The sequence below is a fragment of the Coregonus lavaretus genome (genome assembly GCF_964263955.1).
Source record: "Coregonus lavaretus genome assembly, chromosome: 2".
NCBI classification, from domain to species: Eukaryota; Metazoa; Chordata; class Actinopteri; order Salmoniformes; family Salmonidae; genus Coregonus; species Coregonus lavaretus.
In genome coordinates this window covers 73,329,605-73,356,649 of record NC_139989.1, presented here as the reverse complement: position 1 = coordinate 73,356,649, position 27,045 = coordinate 73,329,605, and the positions used below count along the sequence as shown (strand labels likewise).

General features: G+C 39.5%; 2 protein-coding genes across 2 annotated transcripts in view; one reads left to right on the top strand and one right to left on the bottom strand.

Annotated features, from left to right (window-relative positions):
* LOC311142326 (NACHT, LRR and PYD domains-containing protein 3-like) overlaps nt 1–27,045 on the bottom strand; it is a 385,235-nt gene that overhangs the window by 192,942 nt on the left and 165,248 nt on the right. The gene's annotated exons all lie outside the window — the stretch shown is intronic.
* LOC311141141 (NACHT, LRR and PYD domains-containing protein 3-like) overlaps nt 1–27,045 on the top strand; it is an 80,607-nt gene that overhangs the window by 1,412 nt on the left and 52,150 nt on the right. Inside the window, exons 2-11 of the mRNA XM_084176395.1 lie at nt 4,970–5,068; nt 9,259–9,375; nt 12,170–12,286; nt 13,535–13,651; nt 16,390–16,506; nt 17,756–17,872; nt 20,611–20,727; nt 21,976–22,092; nt 24,831–24,947; nt 26,197–26,313. Coding sequence (XP_084032521.1) covers nt 4,986–5,068; nt 9,259–9,375; nt 12,170–12,286; nt 13,535–13,651; nt 16,390–16,506; nt 17,756–17,872; nt 20,611–20,727; nt 21,976–22,092; nt 24,831–24,947; nt 26,197–26,313 — 1,136 coding nt within the window. The 5' untranslated portion in view covers nt 4,970–4,985. The remainder of the gene's footprint in view (nt 1–4,969; nt 5,069–9,258; nt 9,376–12,169; nt 12,287–13,534; nt 13,652–16,389; nt 16,507–17,755; nt 17,873–20,610; nt 20,728–21,975; nt 22,093–24,830; nt 24,948–26,196; nt 26,314–27,045) is intronic.

Sequence of the window (27,045 nt, the reverse complement as noted above, 5' to 3'; positions counted from 1 at the left end):
AGTGTTCTGCTTGTCATCTCTTTAGTCAGAAGGGTTCCATCTGTTATGTGATATTGAAGAGCAGCTGGCCCAGTGTTCTGCTTGTCATCTCTTTAGTCAGAAGGGTTCCATCTGTTATGTGATATTGAAGAGCAGCTGGCCCAGTGTTCTGCTTGTCATCTCTTTAGTCAGAAGGGTTCCATTTGTTATGTGATATTGAAGAGCAGCTGGTCCAGTGTTCTGCTTGTCATCTCTTTAGTCAGAAGGGTTCCATTTGTTATGTGATATTGAAGAGCAGCTGGTCCAGTGTTCTGCTTGTCATCTCTTTAGTCAGAAGGGTTCCATCTGTTATGTGATATTGAAGAGCAGCTGGTCCAGTGTTCTGCTTGTCATCTCTTTAGTCAGAAGGGTTCCATCTGTTATGTGATATTGAAGAGCAGCTGGCCCAGTGTTCTGGTTGGCCTTAGAGATGTTAGAAGACTGGCACCTCTTTGTAGCTCTGCTTCTTTAAGTTGATGAACAAAGTCTTTCTGTCTTGTATCTCCCAGGGTTTGGTTTGGTTTGGTCTGGTTTGGTTTGGTTTGGTTTGGTCTGGTTTGGTCTGGTTTGGTCTGGTTTGGTCTGGTCTGGTTTGGTTTGGTCTGGTTTGGTCTGGTTTGGTTTGGTTTGGTTTGGTTTGGTCTAGTTTGTTTTGGTGTGGTCTGGTCTGGTCTGGTTTGTTTGGTCTGGTTTGGTCTGGTTTGGTTTGGTTTGGTCTGGTCTGGTTTGGTCTGGTTTGCTCTGGTCTGGTTTGGTTTGGTGTGGTCTGGTCTGGTTTGGTCTGGTTTGCTCCACTTGTTTTTTTACTCCATATTGTAAGTTGGAGGGTTTTTATTTCAGATGTCCTCGTCTGGAGCCACTTCAATGGGCACTCATGGTGGGTGTCCTTTAGGTACCACTTTCTTGTTGCTAGTCAACATTCAGTGGACACTAGGGATTGGACGATTAAAACCGGAGCTCCGATGCGCCGTTGCAGTTTTCAAAGCACTACTGATTCGACACAACGTATCAATGTAACAATACTACGTGATGATGACGGTCGAAGCTTCGGACATCACACTACCATCTGACAGGTGTCAGAAGAGCACTGACCTCTGCTGGAAGCTTTGTGTTTTTATCTATACAGAACAAAAATACACTGCTCGAAAAAATAAAGGGAACACTTAAACAACACAATGTAACTCCAAGTCAATCACACTTCTGTGAAATCAAACTGTCCACTTAGGAAGCAACACTGATTGACAATACATTTCACATGCTGTTGTGCAAATGGAATAGACAACAGGTGGAAATTATAGGCAATTAGCAAGACACCCCCAATAAAGGACTGGTTTTGCAGGTGGTGATCACAGACCACTTCTCAGTTCCTATGCTTCCTGGCTGATGTTTTGTTCACTTTTGAATGCTGGCGGTGCTTTAACTCTAGTGGTAGCATGAGACGGAGTCTACAACCCACACAAGTGGCTCAGGTAGTGCAGCTCATCCAGGATGGCACATCAATGCGAGCTGTGGCAAGAAGGTCTGCTGTGTCTGTCAGCGTAGTGTCCAGAGCATGGAGGCGCTACCAGGAGACAGGCCAGTACATCAGGAGACGTGGAGGAGGCCGTTGGAGGGCAACAACCCAGCAGCAGGACTGCTACCTCCGCCTTTGTGCAAGGAGGAGCAGGAGGAGCACTGCCAGAGCCCTGCAAAATGACCTCCAGCAGGCCACAAATGTGCATGTGTCTGCTCAAACGGTCAGAAACAGACTCCATGAGGGTGGTATGAGGGCCCGACGTCCACAGGTGGGGGTTGTGCTTACAGCCCAACACCATGCAGGACGTTTGGCATTTGCCAGAGAACACCAAGATTGGCAAATTCGCCACTGGCGCCCTGTGCTCTTCACAGATGAAAGCAGGTTCACACTGAGCACATGTGACAGACGTGACAGAGTCTGGAGACGCTGTGGAGAACGTTCTGCTGCCTGCAACATCCTCCAGCATGACCGGTTTGGCGGTGGGTCAGTCATGGTGTGGGGTGGCATTTCTTTGGGGGGCCGCACAGCCCTCCATGTGCTCGCCAGAGGTAGCCTGACTGCCTTTAGGTACCGAGATGAGATCCTCAGACCCCTTGTGAGACCATATGCTGGTGCAGTTGGCCCTGGGTTCCTCCTAATGCAAGACAATGCTAGACCTCATGTGGCTGGAGTGTGTCAGCTGTTCCTGCAAGAGGAAGGCATTGATGCTATGGACTGGCCCGCCCGTTCCCCTGACCTGAATCCAATTGAGCACATCTGGGACATCATGTCTCGCTCCATCCACCAACGCCACATTGCACCACAGACTGTCCAGGAGTTGGCGGATGCTTTAGTCCAGGTCTGGGAGGAGATCCCTCAGGAGACCATCCGCCACCTCATCAGGAGCATGCCCAGGTGTTGTAGGGAGGTCATACAGGCACGTGGAGGCCACACACACTACTGAGGCTCATTTTGACTTGTTTTAAGGACATTACATCAAAGTTGGATCAGCCTGTAGTGTGGTTTTCCACTTTAATTTGAAACCAAATCCAGACCTCCATGGGTTGATACATTTGATTTCCATTGATATTTTTTGTGTGATTTTGTTGACAGCACATTCAACTATGTAAAGAAAAAAGTATTTAATAATATTATTTCATTCATTCAGATCTAGGATGTGTTATTTTAGTGTTCCCTTTATTTTTTTGAGCAGTGTATAAACGCAACATGTAAAGTGTTGGTCCCATGTTTCATGAGCTGAAATAAAATATCCCAGAAATGTTCTATTTGCACAAAAAGCATATTTCTCTCCGATTTTGTGCACAAATTTGTTAACATCCCTGTTAGTGAGCATTTATCCGTTGCCAAGATAATCCATCCACCTGACAGGGGTGGAATATCAAGAAGCTGATTAAACAGCATGATCATTACACAGGTACACCTTGTGCTGGGGACAATAAAAGGCCACTCAAAAATGTGCAGTTTTCTCACACAACACAATGCCACAGATGTCTCAAGTTTTGAGGAGCGTGCCATTGGCATGCTGACTGCAGGAATGTCCACCAGAGCTGTTGACAGAGAATTGAATGTTCATTTATCTACCATAAGCTGCCTCCAACGTTGTTTTAGAGAATTTTGGCAGTACGTCCAACCGGCCTCACAACCGCAGACCACGTGTAACCACGCCAGCCCAGGAACTCCACATTTGGCTTCTTCACCTTTTGTGGGGAAAACCTCATTCTGATTGGCTGGGCCTGGCTCCCCAGTGGGTGGGCCTGGCTCCCAAGTGGGTGGGCCTATGCCCTCCCAGGCCCACCCATGGCTGCGCCCCTGCCCAGTCATGTGAAATCCATAGATTAGGGCCTAATTAATTTATTTTAATTGACTGATTTCCCAATATGAACTGTAACTCAGTAAAATCGTTGAAATTGTTGCATGTTGCGTTTATATATTTGTTCAGTATAGATATTTCACCTTAGCAGGTGGAAAGATAGCTCAAGGCGTAGACATACAAATGACATAAAAAGCTTTGTTTGACACCTCAGGCGATGGATCCCGCTGAGGCTTCCAAAACATTTACCTCTGCTGGACACTACTAACAGTCTTAGTCCAGATATTCTCCTCCATGTCCTCTGCTGGACACTACTAACAGTCTTAGTATAGATATTCTCCTCCATGTCCTCTGCTGGACACTACTAACAGTCTTAGTCCAGATATTCTCCTCCATGTCCTCTGCTGGACACTACTAACAGTCTTAGTCTAGATATTCTCCTCCATGTCCTCTGCTGGACACTACTAACAGTCTTAGTCTAGATATTCTCCTCCATGTCCTCTCCTGGACACTACTAACAGTCTTAGTCTAGATATTCTCCTCCATGTCCTCTGCTGGACACTACTAACAGTCTTAGTCCAATATATTCTCCTCCATGTCCTCTGCTGGACACTACTAACAGTCTTAGTCTAGATATTCTCCTCCATGTCCTCTGCTGGACACTACTAACAGTCTTAGTCTAGATATTCTCCTCCATGTCCTCTGCTGGACACTACTAACAGTCTTAGTCCAGATATTCTCCTCCATGTCCTCTGCTGGACACTACTAACAGTCTTAGTATAGATATTCTCCTCCATGTCCTCTGCTGGACACTACTAACAGTCTTAGTCCAGATATTCTCCTCCATGTCCTCTGCTGGACACTACTAACAGTCTTAGTCTAGATATTCTCCTCCATGCCCTCTGCTGGACACTACTAACAGTCTTAGTCTAGATATTCTCCTCCATTTCTCACCTGACAGGTGCCTCTGCCTTGGGAACAGTGAGTGAGTGTCTTGTCTTGTGGAGGCACAGAATCAAATACCTGTATAGATTTAGTTGTTATAGTTTTCTTTGAAAACTGGCTACATTGTATTTCTAACTTTTAAATGATGAATTTCTATAAGCATAGGCTGTTCAGTTTTTTGTAAATGTTTTGATTGTAACATAACTAAATGTTGTTTATTAGTCCTCAAATCTATCCATTGCGTTTTTGGCACAATTTGGTGAAAGCCCCAAAGCGTTCAGAAAGCCTCTGATTCCCATCACTAGTGGACACCCCCATGAGTGTCTTTCAGAACCCCTCCTAAAACCACCTGTTTCGTTTTGGTTGTTGTTAGTGACTCTTTGTTAGTTCCTTCTTCTGTTTGAGAGACAATGTTTTATTTCTTGTTGGGGAACGTAACAATGTTCATGTGATTAAATTAAATCACCTGACTGTTTGGATGTGTCTGTTAGTAAATGTTGTATTTCTTGTTGAGGAACGTAACAATGTTCCTGTGATTAAATTAAATCACCTGACTGTTTGGATGTGTCTGTTAGTAAATGTTTTATTTCTAAGAGATCATGAGTAAAAGAGAACAATTGACATTCTAGAATGAGTTGTCACTGTGTTCACCACAACCAACATGCTGCATCTCTGTTTAGGGGTCAGTGGTCTAAAATGAGTCTCTCTGGGGAGAGAGAGGAGGGGGGCCCTGCCTCTAAAATGAGTCTCTCTGGGGAACATGACACCAAAGCTAAGAGGTGAGATGACAATTTTATGAAGAATGTATTAATTTTATTTACAAAATAAATAGCTATCTTAAGATGAATGCACTTACTGTAAATCACTCTGGATTAGAGTATCTGCTAAATCAGGAGTTCTCAATCCGGGGTCAGTGGAGGTACTGCAGGGGTTCTGCAGCACCCTGACTGGACTCGTTGCAATGGAAGACATTTGATAGAATTTTAATATGACACAACCACTTTGCCTACTCTTCATTATTGCCAAATATAATGGAATGCATATTTATTTATTTTTATACAAACACACTTCACACCCGTTTAACGACTCTAAATAGCTTTGGCATAGTTAGCATCAAGTCCCCTCCCAATAACGTTGCCTACAATGTTGCATACAATGTTCATTTTCAAATAACATGAACGTGTTTATTATACACTTAGAAAATAAGGTTCCTTATAGAACCAAAAAGGCTTCTATCACTTCCTTAATATATGGAACCACTAAAAGTTAGATATATTTTTGGGTTCAGTGAAGAAGAACCTCTAGAGTTCTGATCAACGAAAGGTGAATGTTTTGAGGATGTGAACCCAGCAGCCCTCCAGTGGTCAGATCAAGTCCACCCGAAAACCTGAGTTACTGCCAAAATGAAGACAAAATGCTATGCAGACATACATGTTGTCACTTGTACATCATTATTATACAGAAATCATTGCCAAAAGCACAAGACATACTGTTGCATGTAGGTCTATATTATTTATGGATTGATCATATAGAAATATAAAAATATTATTTTGAACTACTCCAAAGCAATTACATGTGGCGCAGGAACCACTGACTCACTGCATTATTCTATAGTATTATCAAGACACCTGCTGTTAACTCTTAACTGGTTAGGACAGCTCATGATGTGTCATAAATATCTGCCAACTAGGTGGGACTAGAGGCTTCATGCATAGCTTTAATTTATACCCATAAGAGTAGAAGTCTTTATTGTCAGCACTTATACGACCAATTTTCTACTTTGAGACGCTTTGTGGATATGGGCCCAGATCTCAAAATATTGTTATAAAAAAACGTAGTTTTTGTTTTACATCTTTAAAAGAAAAATTAATTTTACTAATGTAAGCCACTGTGAAGACTGGGTTTAGTTTATTGTGTTGCACTGTTCATGTCCGCGTTCTGGAACTGTCCGCGTCCCCGTACAGAACTGTCCGCGTCCACGTACGGTTTGGCGCCAAGCATATTGTCCAGTTACGCGTGTGAGTGGTCTGAGGTGATCTTGGGGAACAGCGATGGAGTTCGATACAGTGTTGAGACACCGACGCTTATTGTTCAGTTTGCGTTACGGTCATGGACAGTATGAGTGTAGCCAGATCCTTTTCACTCACTATCCTTGTTTAATTGTGTGGTTCACCGGATTCGTCATCATCCTCGAGGGACAGACGAACGACCTGCTAGCTATCCAAGCTAGTCGGTACAGCTAGCTAAGCTAGCTACTCTTTACCAGCAGCATCCTAGTTATCCTAGCTACCACTACATCATCACCGGCTGCCTGCATTTCTTGTGGACCGATGGAGCTCCCTGGTTGTTTCTTCCACCTGTTAAATACTGTGGAGGGCTTCTCCCTCTCTCGTTGATGGATGCTGGCTACCTACCATCCCTCTGTCCGGTTCTCCTCTCTTCACTAGATGGACGGTAACTTTAGTGTTTAATCCCTCTGTGTCCAAGGACTGAACTTTTGAATATTATTTTGGGGGCGCATCAAGTGACATTTTTTACAACGTTTATTTCTGATAAAATTAGTTCATTGCATCCGCCATGGAGCCCAGTTTAATAATATTACCTTCTGTCCCTGGTTATGAAGTAATCGCAAAAAAACAGGCCTTATTTTAGGGTATTTTTCACCCTGCCAGCTCCTAATAGTTCTATTGAGCTCCGTGACACCGACTCGCCTTCAGAACGTTCTATTCCCAGTCCATTGTTCTGCGTCACAATGCCAGCTTCACTATTGTTATCAATGAGACCTGCCTGCGTTAACCCTGTAGGTTTACCTCAGGTAACTTATTATTAACAAGGTTACGGCTACTTGGTGAGCGTTAACCCTGAAGGTTTACCTCAGGTAACTTATTATTAACAAGGTTACGGCTACTTGGTGATAACCCTGTAGGTTTACCTCAGGTAACTTATTATTAACAAGGTCACGACTACTTGGTGAATGTTAACCCTGTAGGTTTACCTCAAGTAATTTACTATTAACAAGGTTACGCCTACTTATGGCTCACAGTTCACCTGTGTACACCTTGTGGTAACCCATAGCGCTAGCAATGGCTGGCGAAAAGCCATGAAACGTTAAACAGTTTCTGGTCATGGTTAACCATGTTTTCAGAAAAAGGTGTACAACCTAAACAAAACGCATGTCCCTGTCCTCTTTTTCAAGAGGTGGCCGATTTAAACAGCCAGAATATATTTATTTATTTAGAAATAACAATTTGTCTTTGATTTGTTGTTTCTAAATGGCCTCTGGGTAATTTGATATGCATCGAAATCTTTATTAGTAGGCATCAAATTGAGCGAATGCTGCACAGGCTCACAGAGTTGCAAACCAAATGGATATAATGGGGTGATTGTTGTCAAATCGGGTGGTCTAGCTAATGGATTTTTAGATCTGACTCAGTTGCTACCTCAGATTATGAGCCTAGCAAGTGTCATGAATGAGTTATGTAGTACCCACAGACGGCCACAGGGAGGCGCAAGAGAGCTATAAACAATACTGTTTTTTGCCATAAAAACCCTAAACCTAACAATCAATCAAATATATTGATAAAGCCCTTTTTACACCAGCAGATGTCACAAAGTGCTATACAGAAACTATTACCCTACGTATTACCTATTTCAGCCTTAAGGGTAGGGTAGCCTAGAACACTTTTAGAAACTATTTTAGTAATAATATTATGTTAGTAAATACAATTATAGTATTAAATAGCATTTTGATACTTTTGTTAATCAAAACCTGTTTACGCATTTAGCTTTTTTTGTTGTTATTAGTTATTTTATAATATTTATTATTGCAAGGCAGAACGCTTGATAAACAAGACACATTTATTTTATTTTTCAAATGTGGTTTGAACTGGGTGACCTAGTCACCTCTATGTGAAAGTCCAGCAATTGGCGTGGGATAGGTGGGGCAGGTTTGAGACTGATCTAAGGAATTAACAAGAAAAATACACTTTATTCTCAACTGCCTCACCAATGTCTGTACTTGAATTAATCACTTTTAATTGCTAAATATTTCCAAAAGATGGCAGCATATGACCACGAAGCATCAGTTATAGGCTACAAGCAGCAATATGATTAACATAAAATAGCATGCAACAAAAGACTATATGTCCCATGATTTTCTAAGATGGTCACTCATTACTTTAGTTAGCTATATGTCTCGTATTAGGCCTGTGATGCTTTTGGAAGAGCAATTAAATAGTGACTATAGCAGGTGTTGAACCCCGGGTAAATAATCACTAGTCAGATGCTTTAACCTCAACCCTAGAATTCATGTATTATAAAAAATGATCTTAATATCTGATATTGGGAGTAAATAACCTCGGAATAGATAAGACAAGAGTGCGTCTTCCAGCCCGCCAATAAATTACATCATGCAAATGTACCTCAACATTCCCCTGGCTTGCGCTAGAAGGCAGAGAACTCGCTGCCGCTGACGGCACAAGCCTTTTATCGGGGCTGAGTTGGCTACTTGTTCGAGATGGCAGAGTGCTCGCTGCTGGTTGATGAATCTGACAATGAATGTACTAGGAAAATAAATTTTTCTCGACCAGAGGTGACTCAATTAATGTTAATTGATTGGGTCTAATGGTCGTCTTGTGCTGAACTGCACAAGTGCAGGCCGTCAAATCAAAGGCACTCCTTCCATATAAAGCAGTTTTTGACTAACATGAAAATGTGTCAGTTTGTTAAACTACTTAAGACAGAAATTTTTCAAAATTAACAACTAAGGAACATTGAACAACACCATGCCATGATTAGCTATTGAGAAAACACAACCATTTATTTGATAATTTCTTTAAACAATAGAAGGTAATTTACAAACATTTCTGAAAATGGATATGTAGCGTTTTGGAATGAAACTCTTGTTATGTTTCCCCATCTGAGTTCAGAGTAGATGAGAGATGTAATGTTTGTCTCTGTTGTGTTGAAGTCCAATCAAGCAGGAGAGACCAGCCTCCCCTGTACCCAGCTGTGTGTCCATGAAGAGTGACCAGTTTATGGATCAACCTCTAAACTTCAGAGAGGGAGACTTTTCTACTGAACAAAGGTAAGAAGAACTCATGGGTCATGGTCAGTGAGTTAAACAACACTGTCTCTAGTCATTTCTCCTCTCCCATTTTCCCATTTATTTTTGTTGTTTTCACAATCCATAGGCTAAACCTTTTTTCCATTTTCATAGACCTGAAACATTATTAAACAAACACAACATTCCCTCCCTGTGTGTGTGTATATCTGTCAGTGAGTGTGTGTGCACTCCCTGGATGAGGAGATGTAATCTCTATCCTGATTGCCTAGTCACATTTACCCCTACCAACATGTAAATATTACCTCAACTACCTGGTACCCCTGCACATTGACTCAGTACTGGTACTCCTTGTATATAGTCTAGTTATTACCTCAACTACCTGGTACCCCTGCACATTGACTCAGTACTGGTACTCCTTATAGCCTCATTATTATTATTTTATTATGTTACTATTTCCTATTTTTATTTAGCTAATTTTTGTGACTTTTTAACTCTGCATTGTTGGGAAAGGGCTCGTAAGTAAGCATTTCACGGTATAGTGTACCACTGTTGTATTCGGCGCATGTGACATACAATTTCATTTAATTTAATTTGAAGGTCATGCGTAAAAACATGTAATCAGGTCGAGCAGTCGTCTCATGCCGAACGGTCGTCTCACGCCGAACTGCGCATGTGCAGGCCGTCAAATCAAAGGCACTCCTTCCATATAAAGTTGTTTTTGACTAACATGAAAAGGTGTCAGTTTGTCACTTTCACAAGGTTGAAGTAATAATGTGTTCAACTACTAAAGACAGAACATTTATAAAATGAACAAATCAATCCAAATTAGATTTGTCACATGCTCCTAATACAACAGGTGTAGACCTTACTGTGAAATGCTTACTTACGAGCCCTTAACCAACAATGCTGAGTTAAAATATTTTTTACTAACAACTAAGGAAGTCATTTTTACTTCTTTGACTTCTCAAACCCTAAACCCTGGCCTGGTCTGCTTCATATGCGTACCACAATTACCGGTATATATTTTTTTACATCAGCAGTTGTCACAAAGTGCTTATATAGAAACCCAGTCTAAAACCCCAAAGAGCAAGCAATGCAGATGTAGAAGCATGGTGGCTAGGAAAAACTCCCTAGAAAGGCAGGAACCTAGGAAGAAACCTAGAGGAACCAGGCTCTGAGGGGTGGCCAGTCCTCTTCTGGCTGTGCTGGGGGGAGATTATAAGAGGATATGGCCATTAAGTTCAGATCGTTTTTCAAGATTTTAAAATGTTCATAGATGACTAGCAGGGTCAAATAATAATCACTGTGGTTATAGAGGTTGCAACACGTCAGCACCTCAGGAGTAAATGTCAGTTGGCTGTTCATAGCCGAGCACTCAGAGGTCAAGACAGCAGGTGTTGTAGAGAGAGAGAAGGAGAGGGAGAGAGAGAGAGAGAGGGTTGAAACAGCAGGTTCGGGACAAGGTCGCAGGTCCGGTGAACAGGTCAGAGTACCATATCCGCAGGCAGACCAGTAGAAACTGGATCAGCAGCACGACATGGTATCACGTCCGGTGGAGCATGTATCGATACTGATAGGATCGAAAGAAGGGGAGCGCTGCTCTCTGATCAGTTCTCTCCATTAAAATCTTTCCTTAACATTATAATTATTTCACAATACTGACCACGGATCAGCTTCTAGAAAGATATTACTACCTACGGCTGCAAATATTGAGGTAGTTTATTCTAATGCTTACACAATAAAAATGCACTAAATCACAGATTCGGCACATCATTGGGCACATGTTAGGCTACACATCATGAAATATATTGAGACAAATTACAGACAGTAGCCTACAAGTAGCAAAATAAAACTAAATATATTGAACATGGAATATATTCCAATATGATTGAAATAGGACTATAGCCTGCTGTTTATATTGTAATGCAGTCATCTCAGTTTTCATTTGAAGCAAATTGTATATGTCCCTTGTTTGAATCAATTGCAAAGACATTGGCAACTTTGTATTTGTAGTCAACTTTGTTCTGAATTTATCGGTGGTCACAGAGAGACGGATAAACCATGTGATTCTATGTTTAGCGGAGATCTTCTGTGTATAAAGTGACGCGGGAGGGCAAAAAAGCATCTAACGACGCACTTGGCTGTTCTACAAGTGGTCTGAGGCAGGTGTTAGAATATGAGCGTTTTCAAGTGCAACGTTAATAACGATGGTTTTGGGAAACAGCTCAGAGATTTAACAATGCTCCTTTGAAGGTTCTAATGATGAACTTGGCCTTAAAATGCTTTTGGGAATCCGGACCCTGGATAAAAAACATCTGCTAAATGACTAAATGACTAAATGACTAAAAAATAAAATGTAAATGTTTTACATACAGATCTCATATTACTGTATTTATTATTATTTTTTAAATATATTTAAATATTGATGTCACAAGTGTATCATTTGTACAGTTCTTTATTAAAAATGTAGTTATTTGTTACATTTAACTGTGTAAAATCTATTAGTACTACTTATTTCTCTGAGAGTGAGGCAGATATATAGCATTTTGCAAAAAAAACCATTTGTCTCTCTGAAATTAAGCCATTAAGTGATAGATTTTAAAGAAACACATGCCTGTTATTGAACAACACCATGCCATGATTAGATAGTGAAAAAAAAAACATTTATTTGATAATTTCTTTAAACAATAGAAGCTAATTTACGAACATTTCTGAATATGGATATATAGTGTTTTGGAATGAAACTCTTGTTATGTTTCCCCATCTGAGCTCAGAGTAGATGAGAGATGTAATGTTTGTCTCTGTTGTGTTGAAGCCCAATCAAGCAGGAGAGACCAGCCTCCCCTGTACCCAGCTGTGTGTCCATGAAGAGTGACAAGTCTATGGAACAACCTATAGAGTTTAGAGAGGGAGACTTTTCTACTGAACAAAGGTAAGAATAACTCATGGGTCATGGTCAGTGAGTTAAACAACACTGTCTCTAGTCATTTCTCCTCCCATTTTCCCATTTATTTTTGTTGTTTTCATAATCCATAGGCTAATCCTTTTTTCCATTATCATAGTCCTGAAACAATATTAAACAAACACAACATTCCCTCCCTGTGTGTGTGTATGTCTGTCAGTGAGTGTGTGTGCATTCCCTGGATGAGGAGATGTAATCTCTATCCTGATTGCCTAGTCACTTTTACCCCTACCTACATGTAAATATTACCTCAACTACCTGGTACCCCTGCACATTGACTCAGTACTGGTACTCCTTGTATATAGTCTAGTTATTACCTCAACTACCTGGTACCCCTGGACATTGACTCAGTACTGGTACTCCTTGTAGATAGTCTAGTTATTACCTCAACTACCTGGTACCCCTGCACATTGACTCAGTACTGGTACTCTTATAGCCTCATTATTATTATTTTATTATGTTACTATTTCCTTTTTTTATTTAGCTAATTTTTGTGACTTTTTAACTCTGCATTGTTGGGAAAGGGCTCGTAAGTAAGCATTTCACGGTATAGTGTACCACTGTTGTATTCGGCGCATGTGACATACAATTTCATTTAATTTAATTTGAAGGTCATGCGTAAAAACATGTAATCAGGTCGAGCAGTCGTCTCATGCCGAACGGTCGTCTCACGCCGAACTGCGCATGTGCAGGCCGTCAAATCAAAGGCACTCCTTCCATATAAAGTTGTTTTTGACTAACATGAAAATGTGTCAGTTTGTTAAACTACTTAAAACAGAAAATTTTCAAAATGAACAACTAAGGAAGTCTTTTTTATCTCTCATTGACTTCTCAAACCCCAAACCCTGGCCTGGTCTGCTTCATATGCATTCCCTGAATACATTTTGTACATCAGCAGTTGTCACAAAGTGCTTATATAGAAACCCAGTCTAAAACCACAAAGAGAAAATGCAAAAAAAAAATGTGTCTCTCTGAAATGAAGCCATTAAGTGATCGATTTTAAAGAAACACATGTCTGTTATTGAACAACCCCATGCCATGATTAGCTAGTGAGAAAACACAACCATTTATTTGATCATTTTTTTAAACAATAGAAGCTAATTTACCAACATTTCTGAAAATGGATATATAGCGTTTTGTAATGAAACTCTTGTTATGTTTCCCCATCTGAGTTCAGAGTAGATGAGAGATGTAATGTTTGTCTCTGTTGTGTTGAAGCCCAATCAAGCAGGAGAGACCAGCCTCCACTGTACCCAGCTGTGTGTCCAGGAAGAGTGACCGGTCTATCGGTCGTCCTATATCCTTCAGAGAGGGATACTTTTTTAGTGAACAAAGGTAAGAAGAACTCATGGGTCATGGTCAGTGAGTTAAACAACACTGTCTCTAGTCATTTCTCCTCCCATTTTCCCATTTATTTTTGTTGTTTTCATAATCCATAGGCTAATCCTTTTTTCCATTATCATAGTCCTGAAACAATATTAAACTAACACAACATTCCCTCCCTGTGTGTGTGTTTATGTCTGTCAGTGAGTGTGTGTGCATTCCCTGGATGAGGAGATGTAATCTCTATCCTGATTGCCTAGTCACTTTTACCGCTACCTACATGTACATATTACCTCAATTACCTCAACTACCTGGTACCCTGCACATTGACTCAGTACTGGTACTCCTTATAGCCTCATTATTATTATTTTATTATGTTACTATTTCCTTTTTTTATTTAGCTAATTTTAGTTTCTTTTTAACTAAATTGTTGGGAAAGGGCACGTAAGTAAGCATTTCACGGTAAAGTGTACCACTGTTGTATTCGGCGCATGTGACATACAATTTCATTTGATTTAATTTGAAGGTCATGCGTAAAAACATGTCATCAGGTCGAGCAGTCGTCTCACGCCGAACGGTCGTCTCACGCCAAACTGCGCATGTGCAGGCCGTCAAATCAAAGGCACTCCTTCCATATAAAGTTGTTTTTGACTAACATGAAAACGTGTCAGTTTGTCACTTTCACGAGGTTGAAGTAATAATGTGTTCAACTACTAAAGACAGAACATTTATCAAATGAACAAATCAATCAATCCAAATTAGATTTGTCACATGCTCCTAATACAACAGGTGTAGACCTAACTGTGAAATGCTTACTTACGAGTCCTTAACCAACAATGCTGAGTAAAATTTTTTTTTACTAACAGCTAAGGAAGTCATTTTTACTTCTTTGACTTCTCAAACCCTAAACCCTGGCCTGGTCTGCTTCATATGCGTACCACAATTACCGGCATATATTTTTTTACATCAGCAGTTGTCACAAAGTGCTTATATAGAAACCCAGTCTAAAACCCCAAAGAGCAAGCAATGCAGATGTAGAAGCACGGTGGCTAGGAAAAACTCCCTAGAAAGGCAGGAACCTAGGAAGAAACCTAGAGAGGAACCAGGCTCTGAGGGGTGGCCAGTCCTCTTCTGGCTGTGCTGGGGGGAGATTATAAGAGGATATGGCCATTAAGTTCAGATCGTTTTTCAAGATTTTAAAATGTTCATAGATGACTAGCAGGGTCAAATAATAATCACTGTGGTTATAGAGGTTGCAACACGTCAGCACCTCAGGAGTAAATGTCAGTTGGCTGTTCATAGCCGAGCACTCAGAGGTCAAGACAGCAGGTGTTGTAGAGAGAGAGAAGGAGAGGGAGAGAGAGAGAGAGAGGGTTGAAACAGCAGGTTCGGGACAAGGTCGCAGGTCCGGTGAACAGGTCAGAGTACCATATCCGCAGGCAGACCAGTAGAAACTGGATCAGCAGCACGACATGGTATCACGTCCGGTGGAGCATGTATCGATACTGATAGGATCGAAAGAAGGGGAGCGCTGCTCTCTGATCAGTTTTCTCCATTAAAATCTTTCCTTAACATTATAATTATTTCAAAATACTGACCACGGATCAGCTTCTAGAAATATATTACTACCTACGGCTGCAAATATTGAGGTAGTTTATTCTAATGCTTACACAATAAAAATGCACTAAATCACAGATTCGGTACATCATTGGGCACATGTTAGGCTACACATCATGAAATATATTGAGACAAATTACAGACAGTAGCCTACAAGTAGCAAAATAAAACTAAATATATTGAACATGGAATATATTCCAATATGATTGAAATAGGACTATAGCCTGCTGTTTATATTGTAATGCAGTCATCTCGGTTTTCATTTGAAGCAAATTTTATATGTCCCTTGTTTGAATCAATTGCAAAGACATTGGCAACTTTGTATTTGTAGTCAACTTTGTTCTGAATTTATCGGTGGTCACAGAGAGACGGATAAACCATGTGATTCTATGTTTAGCGGAGATCTTCTGTGTATAAAGTGACGCGGGAGGGCAAAAAAGCATCTAACGACGCACTTGGCTGTTCTACAAGTGGTCTGAGGCAGGTGTTAGAATATGAGCGTTTTCAAGTGCAACGTTAATAACGATGGTTTTGGGAAACAGCTCAGAGATTTAACAATGCTCCTTTGAAGATTCTAATGATGAACTTGGCCTTAAAATGCTTTTGGGAATCCGGACCCTGGATAAAAAACATCTGCTAAATGACTAAATGACTAAATGACTAAAAAATAAAATGTAAATGTTTTACATACAGATCTCATATTACTGTATTTATTATTATTTTTTAAATATATTTAAATATTGATGTCACAAGTGTATCATTTGTACAGTTCTTTATTAAAAATGTAGTTATTTGTTACATTTGACTGTGTAAAATCTATTAGTACTACTTATTTCTCTGAGAGTGAGGCAGATATATAGCATTTTGCAAAAAAAAACATTTGTCTCTCTGAAATGAAGCCATTAAGTGATAGATTTTAAAGAAACACATGCCTGTTATTGAACAACACCATGCCATGATTAGATAGTGAAAAAAAAAACATTTATTTGATAATTTCTTTAAACAATAGAAGCTAATTTACGAACATTTCTGAATATGGATATATAGCGTTTTGGAATGAAACTCTTGTTATGTTTCCCCATCTGAACTCAGAGTAGATGAGAGATGTAATGTTTGTCTCTGTTGTGTTGAAGTCCAATCAAGCAGGAGAGACCAGCCTCCCCTGTACCCAGCTGTGTGTCCATGAAGAGTGACAAGTCTATGGAACAACCTATAGAGTTTAGAGAGGGAGACTTTTCTACTGAACAAAGGTAAGAAGAACTCATGTGTCATGGTCAGTGAGTTAAACAACACTGTCTCTAGTCATTTCTCCTCCCATTTTCCCATTTATTTTTGTTGTTTTCATAATCCATAGGCTAATCCTTTTTTCCATTATCATAGTCCTGAAACAATATTAAACAAACACAACATTCCCTCCCTGTGTGTGTGTATGTCTGTCAGTGAGTGTGTGTGTACTCCCTGGATGAGGAGATGTAATCTCTATCCTGATTGCCTAGTCACTTTTACCCCTACCTACATGTAAATATTACCTCAACTACCTGGTACCCCTGCATATTGACTCAGTACTGGTACTCCTTGTATATAGTCTAGTTATTACCTCAACTACCTGGTACCCCTGGACATTGACTCAGTACTGGTACTCCTTGTAGATAGTCTAGTTATTACCTCAACTACCTGGTACCACTGCACATTGACTCAGTACTGGTACTCCTTATAGCCTCATTATTATTATTTTATTATGTTACTATTTCCTTTTTTTATTTAGCTAATTTTTGTGACTTTTTAACTCTGCATTGTTGGGAAAGGGCTCGTAAGTAAGCATTTCACGGTATAGTGTACCACTGTTGTATTCGGCGCATGTGACATACAATTTCATTTAATTTAATTTGAAGGTCATGCGTAAAAACATGTAATCAGGTCGAGCAGTCGTCTCATGCCGAACGGTCGTCTCACGCCGAACTGCGCATGTGCAGGCCGTCAAATCAAAGGCACTCCTTCCATATAAAGTTGTTTTTGACTAACATGAAAATGTGTCAGTTTGTTAAACTACTTAAAACAGAAATTTTTCAAAATGAACAACTAAGGAAGTCTTTTTTATCTCTCATTGACTTCTCAAACCCCAAACCCTGGCCTGGTCTGCTTCATATGCATTCCCTGAATACATTTTGTACATCAGCAGTTGTCACAAAGTGCTTATATAGAAACCCAGTCTAAAACCACAAAGAGAAAATGCAAAAAAAAAATGTGTCTCTCTGAAATGAAGCCATTAAGTGATCGATTTTAAAGAAACACATGTCTGTTATTGAACAACCCCATGCCATGATTAGCTAGTGAGAAAACACAACCATTTATTTGATCATTTTTTTAAACAATAGAAGCTAATTTACCAACATTTCTGAAAATGGATATATAGCGTTTTGTAATGAAACTCTTGTTATGTTTCCCCATCTGAGTTCAGAGTAGATGAGAGATGTAATGTTTGTCTCTGTTGTGTTGAAGCCCAATCAAGCAGGAGAGACCAGCCTCCACTGTACCCAGCTGTGTGTCCAGGAAGAGTGACCGGTCTATCGGTCGTCCTATATCCTTCAGAGAGGGATACTTTTTTAGTGAACAAAGGTAAGAAGAACTCATGGGTCATGGTCAGTGAGTTAAACAACACTGTCTCTAGTCATTTCTCCTCCCATTTTCCCATTTATTTTTGTTGTTTTCATAATCCATAGGCTAATCCTTTTTTCCATTATCATAGTCCTGAAACAATATTAAACTAACACAACATTCCCTCCCTGTGTGTGTGTTTATGTCTGTCAGTGAGTGTGTGTGCACTCCCTGGATGAGGAGATGTAATCTCTATCCTGATTGCCTAGTCACTTTTACCGCTACCTACATGTACATATTACCTCAATTACCTCAACTACCTGGTACCCTGCACATTGACTCAGTACTGGTACTCCTTATAGCCTCATTATTATTATTTTATTATGTTACAATTTCCTTTTTTTATTTAGCTAATTTTAGTTTCTTTTTAACTAAATTGTTGGGAAAGGGCACGTAAGTAAGCATTTCACGGTAAAGTGTACCACTGTTGTATTCGGCGCATGTGACATACAATTTCATTTGATTTAATTTGAAGGTCATGCGTAAAAACATGTCATCAGGTCGAGCAGTCGTCTCATGCCGAACGGTCGTCTCACGCCGAACTGCGCATGTGCAGGCCGTCAAATCAAAGGCACTCCTTCCATATAAAGTTGTTTTTGACTAACATGAAAACGTGTCAGTTTGTCACTTTCACGAGGTTGAAGTAATAATGTGTTCAACTACTAAAGACAGAACATTTATCAAATGAACAAATCAATCAATCCAAATTAGATTTGTCACATGCTCCTAATACAACAGGTGTAGACCTAACTGTGAAATGCTTACTTACGAGCCCTTAACCAACAATGCTGAGTAAAAATTTTTTTTACTAACAGCTAAGGAAGTCATTTTTACTTCTTTGACTTCTCAAACCCTAAACCCTGGCCTGGTCTGCTTCATATGCGTACCACAATTACCGGTATATATTTTTTTACATCAGCAGTTGTCACAAAGTGCTTATATAGAAACCCAGTCTAAAACCCCAAAGAGCAAGCAATGCAGATGTAGAAGCACGGTGGCTAGGAAAAACTCCCTAGAAAGGCAGGAACCTAGGAAGAAACCTAGAGAGGAACCAGGCTCTGAGGGGTGGCCAGTCCTCTTCTGGCTGTGCTGGGGGGAGATTATAAGAGGATATGGCCATTAAGTTCAGATCGTTTTTCAAGATTTTAAAATGTTCATAGATGACTAGCAGGGTCAAATAATAATCACTGTGGTTATAGAGGTTGCAACACGTCAGCACCTCAGGAGTAAATGTCAGTTGGCTGTTCATAGCCGAGCGCTCAGAGGTCAAGACAGCAGGTGTTGTAGAGAGAGAGAAGGAGAGGGAGAGAGAGAGAGAGAGGGTTGAAACAGCAGGTTCGGGACAAGGTCGCAGGTCCGGTGAACAGGTCAGAGTACCATATCCGCAGGCAGACCAGTAGAAACTGGATCAGCAGCACGACATGGTATCACGTCCGGTGGAGCATGTATCGATACTGATAGGATCGAAAGAAGGGGAGCGCTGCTCTCTGATCAGTTCTCTCCATTAAAATCTTTCCTTAACATTATAATTATTTCACAATACTGACCACGGATCAGCTTCTAGAAAGATATTACTACCTACGGCTGCAAATATTGAGGTAGTTTATTCTAATGCTTACACAATAAAAATGCACTAAATCACAGATTCGGCACATCATTGGGCACATGTTAGGCTACACATCATGAAATATATTGAGACAAATTACAGACAGTAGCCTACAAGTAGCAAAATAAAACTAAATATATTGAACATGGAATATATTCCAATATGATTGAAATAGGACTATAGCCTGCTGTTTATATTGTAATGCAGTCATCTCGGTTTTCATTTGAAGCAAATTTTATATGTCCCTTGTTTGAATCAATTGCAAAGACATTGGCAACTTTGTATTTGTAGTCAACTTTGTTCTGAATTTATCGGTGGTCACAGAGAGACGGATAAACCATGTGATTCTATGTTTAGCGGAGATCTTCTGTGTATAAAGTGACGCGGGAGGGCAAAAAAGCATCTAACGACGCACTTGGCTGTTCTACAAGTGGTCTGAGGCAGGTGTTAGAATATGAGCGTTTTCAAGTGCAACGTTAATAACGATGGTTTTGGGAAACAGCTCAGAGATTTAACAATGCTCCTTTGAAGGTTCTAATGATGAACTTGGCCTTAAAATGCTTTTGGGAATCCGGACCCTGGATAAAAAACATCTGCTAAATGACTAAATGACTAAATGACTAAAAAATAAAATGTAAATGTTTTACATACAGATCTCATATTACTGTATTTATTATTATTTTTTAAATATATTTAAATATTGATGTCACAAGTGTATCATTTGTACAGTTCTTTATTAAAAATGTAGTTATTTGTTACATTTAACTGTGTAAAATCTATTAGTACTACTTATTTCTCTGAGAGTGAGGCAGATATATAGCATTTTGCAAAAAAAACCATTTGTCTCTCTGAAATTAAGCCATTAAGTGATAGATTTTAAAGAAACACATGCCTGTTATTGAACAACACCATGCCATGATTAGATAGTGAAAAAAAAAACATTTATTTGATAATTTCTTTAAACAATAGAAGCTAATTTACGAACATTTCTGAATATGGATATATAGTGTTTTGGAATGAAACTCTTGTTATGTTTCCCCATCTGAGCTCAGAGTAGATGAGAGATGTAATGTTTGTCTCTGTTGTGTTGAAGCCCAATCAAGCAGGAGAGACCAGCCTCCCCTGTACCCAGCTGTGTGTCCATGAAGAGTGACAAGTCTATGGAACAACCTATAGAGTTTAGAGAGGGAGACTTTTCTACTGAACAAAGGTAAGAAGAACTCATGTGTCATGGTCAGTGAGTTAAACAACACTGTCTCTAGTCATTTCTCCTCCCATTTTCCCATTTATTTTTGTTGTTTTCATAATCCATAGGCTAATCCTTTTTTCCATTATCATAGTCCTGAAACAATATTAAACAAACACAACATTCCCTCCCTGTGTGTGTGTATGTCTGTCAGTGAGTGTGTGTGCATTCCCTGGATGAGGAGATGTAATCTCTATCCTGATTGCCTAGTCACTTTTACCCCTACCTACATGTAAATATTACCTCAACTACCTGGTACCCCTGCACATTGACTCAGTACTGGTACTCCTTGTATATAGTCTAGTTATTACCTCAACTACCTGGTACCCCTGGACATTGACTCAGTACTGGTACTCCTTGTAGATAGTCTAGTTATTACCTCAACTACCTGGTACCCCTGCACATTGACTCAGTACTGGTACTCTTATAGCCTCATTATTATTATTTTATTATGTTACTATTTCCTTTTTTTATTTAGCTAATTTTTGTGACTTTTTAACTCTGCATTGTTGGGAAAGGGCTCGTAAGTAAGCATTTCACGGTATAGTGTACCACTGTTGTATTCGGCGCATGTGACATACAATTTCATTTAATTTAATTTGAAGGTCATGCGTAAAAACATGTAATCAGGTCGAGCAGTCGTCTCATGCCGAACGGTCGTCTCACGCCGAACTGCGCATGTGCAGGCCGTCAAATCAAAGGCACTCCTTCCATATAAAGTTGTTTTTGACTAACATGAAAATGTGTCAGTTTGTTAAACTACTTAAAACAGAAAATTTTCAAAATGAACAACTAAGGAAGTCTTTTTTATCTCTCATTGACTTCTCAAACCCCAAACCCTGGCCTGGTCTGCTTCATATGCATTCCCTGAATACATTTTGTACATCAGCAGTTGTCACAAAGTGCTTATATAGAAACCCAGTCTAAAACCACAAAGAGAAAATGCAAAAAAAAAATGTGTCTCTCTGAAATGAAGCCATTAAGTGATCGATTTTAAAGAAACACATGTCTGTTATTGAACAACCCCATGCCATGATTAGCTAGTGAGAAAACACAACCATTTATTTGATCATTTTTTTAAACAATAGAAGCTAATTTACCAACATTTCTGAAAATGGATATATAGCGTTTTGTAATGAAACTCTTGTTATGTTTCCCCATCTGAGTTCAGAGTAGATGAGAGATGTAATGTTTGTCTCTGTTGTGTTGAAGCCCAATCAAGCAGGAGAGACCAGCCTCCACTGTACCCAGCTGTGTGTCCAGGAAGAGTGACCGGTCTATCGGTCGTCCTATATCCTTCAGAGAGGGATACTTTTTTAGTGAACAAAGGTAAGAAGAACTCATGGGTCATGGTCAGTGAGTTAAACAACACTGTCTCTAGTCATTTCTCCTCCCATTTTCCCATTTATTTTTGTTGTTTTCATAATCCATAGGCTAATCCTTTTTTCCATTATCATAGTCCTGAAACAATATTAAACTAACACAACATTCCCTCCCTGTGTGTGTGTTTATGTCTGTCAGTGAGTGTGTGTGCACTCCCTGGATGAGGAGATGTAATCTCTATCCTGATTGCCTAGTCACTTTTACCGCTACCTACATGTACATATTACCTCAATTACCTCAACTACCTGGTACCCTGCACATTGACTCAGTACTGGTACTCCTTATAGCCTCATTATTATTATTTTATTATGTTACTATTTCCTTTTTTTATTTAGCTAATTTTAGTTTCTTTTTAACTAAATTGTTGGGAAAGGGCACGTAAGTAAGCATTTCACGGTAAAGTGTACCACTGTTGTATTCGGCGCATGTGACATACAATTTCATTTGATTTAATTTGAAGGTCATGCGTAAAAACATGTCATCAGGTCGAGCAGTCGTCTCATGCCGAACGGTCGTCTCACGCCGAACTGCGCATGTGCAGGCCGTCAAATCAAAGGCACTCCTTCCATATAAAGTTGTTTTTGACTAACATGAAAACGTGTCAGTTTGTCACTTTCACGAGGTTGAAGTAATAATGTGTTCAACTACTAAAGACAGAACATTTATCAAATGAACAAATCAATCAATCCAAATTAGATTTGTCACATGCTCCTAATACAACAGGTGTAGACCTAACTGTGAAATGCTTACTTACGAGCCCTTAACCAACAATGCTGAGTAAATTTTTTTTTTACTAACAGCTAAGGAAGTCATTTTTACTTCTTTGACTTCTCAAACCCTAAACCCTGGCCTGGTCTGCTTCATATGCGTACCACAATTACCGGTATATATTTTTTTACATCAGCAGTTGTCACAAAGTGCTTATATAGAAACCCAGTCTAAAACCCCAAAGAGCAAGCAATGCAGATGTAGAAGCACGGTGGCTAGGAAAAACTCCCTAGAAAGGCAGGAACCTAGGAAGAAACCTAGAGAGGAACCAGGCTCTGAGGGGTGGCCAGTCCTCTTCTGGCTGTGCTGGGGGGAGATTATAAGAGGATATGGCCATTAAGTTCAGATCGTTTTTCAAGATTTTAAAATGTTCATAGATGACTAGCAGGGTCAAATAATAATCACTGTGGTTATAGAGGTTGCAACACGTCAGCACCTCAGGAGTAAATGTCAGTTGGCTGTTCATAGCCGAGCACTCAGAGGTCAAGACAGCAGGTGTTGTAGAGAGAGAGAAGGAGAGGGAGAGAGAGAGAGAGAGGGTTGAAACAGCAGGTTCGGGACAAGGTCGCAGGTCCGGTGAACAGGTCAGAGTACCATATCCGCAGGCAGACCAGTAGAAACTGGATCAGCAGCACGACATGGTATCACGTCCGGTGGAGCATGTATCGATACTGATAGGATCGAAAGAAGGGGAGCGCTGCTCTCTGATCAGTTTTCTCCATTAAAATCTTTCCTTAACATTATAATTATTTCAAAATACTGACCACGGATCAGCTTCTAGAAATATATTACTACCTACGGCTGCAAATATTGAGGTAGTTTATTCTAATGCTTACACAATAAAAATGCACTAAATCACAGATTCGGTACATCATTGGGCACATGTTAGGCTACACATCATGAAATATATTGAGACAAATTACAGACAGTAGCCTACAAGTAGCAAAATAAAACTAAATATATTGAACATGGAATATATTCCAATATGATTGAAATAGGACTATAGCCTACTGTTTATATTGTAATGCAGTCATCTCGGTTTTCATTTGAAGCAAATTTTATATGTCCCTTGTTTGAATCAATTGCAAAGACATTGGCAACTTTGTATTTGTAGTCAACTTTGTTCTGAATTTATCGGTGGTCACAGAGAGACGGATAAACCATGTGATTCTATGTTTAGCGGAGATCTTCTGTGTATAAAGTGACGCGGGAGGGCAAAAAAGCATCTAACGACGCACTTGACTGTTCTACAAGTGGTCTGAGGCAGGTGTTAGAATATGAGCGTTTTCAAGTGCAACGTTAATAACGATGGTTTTGGGAAACAGCTCAGAGATTTAACAATGCTCCTTTGAAGATTCTAATGATGAACTTGGCCTTAAAATGCTTTTGGGAATCCGGACCCTGGATAAAAAACATCTGCTAAATGACTAAATGACTAAATGACTAAAAAATAAAATGTAAATGTTTTACATACAGATCTCATATTACTGTATTTATTATTATTTTTTAAATATATTTAAATATTGATGTCACAAGTGTATCATTTGTACAGTTCTTTATTAAAAATGTAGTTATTTGTTACATTTGACTGTGTAAAATCTATTAGTACTACTTATTTCTCTGAGAGTGAGGCAGATATATAGCATTTTGCAAAAAAAAACATTTGTCTCTCTGAAATGAAGCCATTAAGTGATAGATTTTAAAGAAACACATGCCTGTTATTGAACAACACCATGCCATGATTAGATAGTGAAAAAAAAAACATTTATTTGATAATTTCTTTAAACAATAGAAGCTAATTTACGAACATTTCTGAATATGGATATATAGCGTTTTGGAATGAAACTCTTGTTATGTTTCCCCATCTGAGTTCAGAGTAGATGAGAGACGTAATGTTTGTCTCTGTTGTGTTGAAGCCCAATCAAGCAGGAGAGACCAGCCTCCCCTGTACCCAGCTGTGTGTCCATGAAGAGTGACAAGTCTATGGAACAACCTATAGAGTTTAGAGAGGGAGACTTTTCTACTGAACAAAGGTAAGAAGAACTCATGTGTCATGGTCAGTGAGTTAAACAACACTGTCTCTAGTCATTTCTCCTCCCATTTTCCCATTTATTTTTGTTGTTTTCATAATCCATAGGCTAATCCTTTTTTCCATTATCATAGTCCTGAAACAATATTAAACAAACACAACATTCCCTCCCTGTGTGTGTGTATGTCTGTCAGTGAGTGTGTGTGCATTCCCTGGATGAGGAGATGTAATCTCTATCCTGATTGCCTAGTCACTTTTACCCCTACCTACATGTAAATATTACCTCAACTACCTGGTACCCCTGCACATTGACTCAGTACTGGTACTCCTTGTATATAGTCTAGTTATTACCTCAACTACCTGGTACCCCTGGACATTGACTCAGTACTGGTACTCCTTGTAGATAGTCTAGTTATTACCTCAACTACCTGGTACCCCTGCACATTGACTCAGTACTGGTACTCCTTATAGCCTCATTATTATTATTTTATTATGTTACTATTTCCTTTTTTTATTTAGCTAATTTTTGTGACTTTTTAACTCTGCATTGTTGGGAAAGGGCTCGTAAGTAAGCATTTCACGGTATAGTGTACCACTGTTGTATTCGGCGCATGTGACATACAATTTAATTTAATTTAATTTGAAGGTCATGCGTAAAAACATGTAATCAGGTCGAGCAGTCGTCTCATGCCGAACGGTCGTCTCACGCCGAACTGCGCATGTGCAGGCCGTCAAATCAAAGGCACTCCTTCCATATAAAGTTGTTTTTGACTAACATGAAAATGTGTCAGTTTGTTAAACTACTTAAAACAGAAATTTTTCAAAATGAACAACTAAGGAAGTCTTTTTTATCTCTCATTGACTTCTCAAACCCCAAACCCTGGCCTGGTCTGCTTCATATGCATTCCCTGAATACATTTTGTACATCAGCAGTTGTCACAAAGTGCTTATATAGAAACCCAGTCTAAAACCACAAACAGAAAATGCAAAAAAAACATTTGTCTCTCTGAAATGAAGCCATTAAGTGATCGATTTTAAAGAAACACATGTCTGTTATTGAACAACCCCATGCCATGATTAGCTAGTGAGAAAACACAACGATTTATTTGATAATTTTTTTAAACAATAGAAGCTAATTTACCAACATTTCTGAAAATGGATATATAGCGTTTTGTAATGAAACTCTTGTTATGTTTCCCCATCTGAGTTCAGAGTAGATGAGAGATGTAATGTTTGTCTCTGTTGTGTTGAAGCCCAATCAAGCAGGAGAGACCAGCCTCCACTGTACCCAGCTGTGTGTCCAGGAAGAGTGACCGGTCTATCGGTCGTCCTATATCCTTCAGAGAGGGATACTTTTTTAGTGAACAAAGGTAAGAAGAACTCATGGGTCATGGTCAGTGAGTTAAACAACACTGTCTCTAGTCATTTCTCCTCCCATTTTCCCATTTATTTTTGTTGTTTTCATAATCCATAGGCTAATCCTTTTTTCCATTATCATAGTCCTGAAACAATATTAAACTAACACAACATTCCCTCCCTGTGTGTGTGTGTCTGTCAGTGAGTGTGTGTGCATTCCCTGGATGAGGAGATGTAATCTCTATCCTGATTGCCTAGTCACTTTTACCGCTACCTACATGTACATATTACCTCAATTACCTCAACTACCTGGTACCCTGCACATTGACTCAGTACTGGTACTCCTTATAGCCTCATTATTATTATTTTATTATGTTACTATTTCCTTTTTTTATTTAGCTAATTTTAGTTTCTTTTTAACTAAATTGTTGGGAAAGGGCACGTAAGTAAGCATTTCACGGTAAAGTATACCACTGTTGTATTCGGCGCATGTGACATACAATTTCATTTGATTTAATTTGAAGGTCATGCGTAAAAACATGTCATCAGGTCGAGCAGTCGTCTCATGCCGAACGGTCGTCTCACGCCGAACTGCGCATGTGCAGGCCGTCAAATCAAAGGCACTCCTTCCATATAAAGTTGTTTTTGACTAACATGAAAACGTGTCAGTTTGTCACTTTCACGAGGTTGAAGTAATAATGTGTTCAACTACTAAAGACAGAACATTTATCAAAGAACAAATCAAT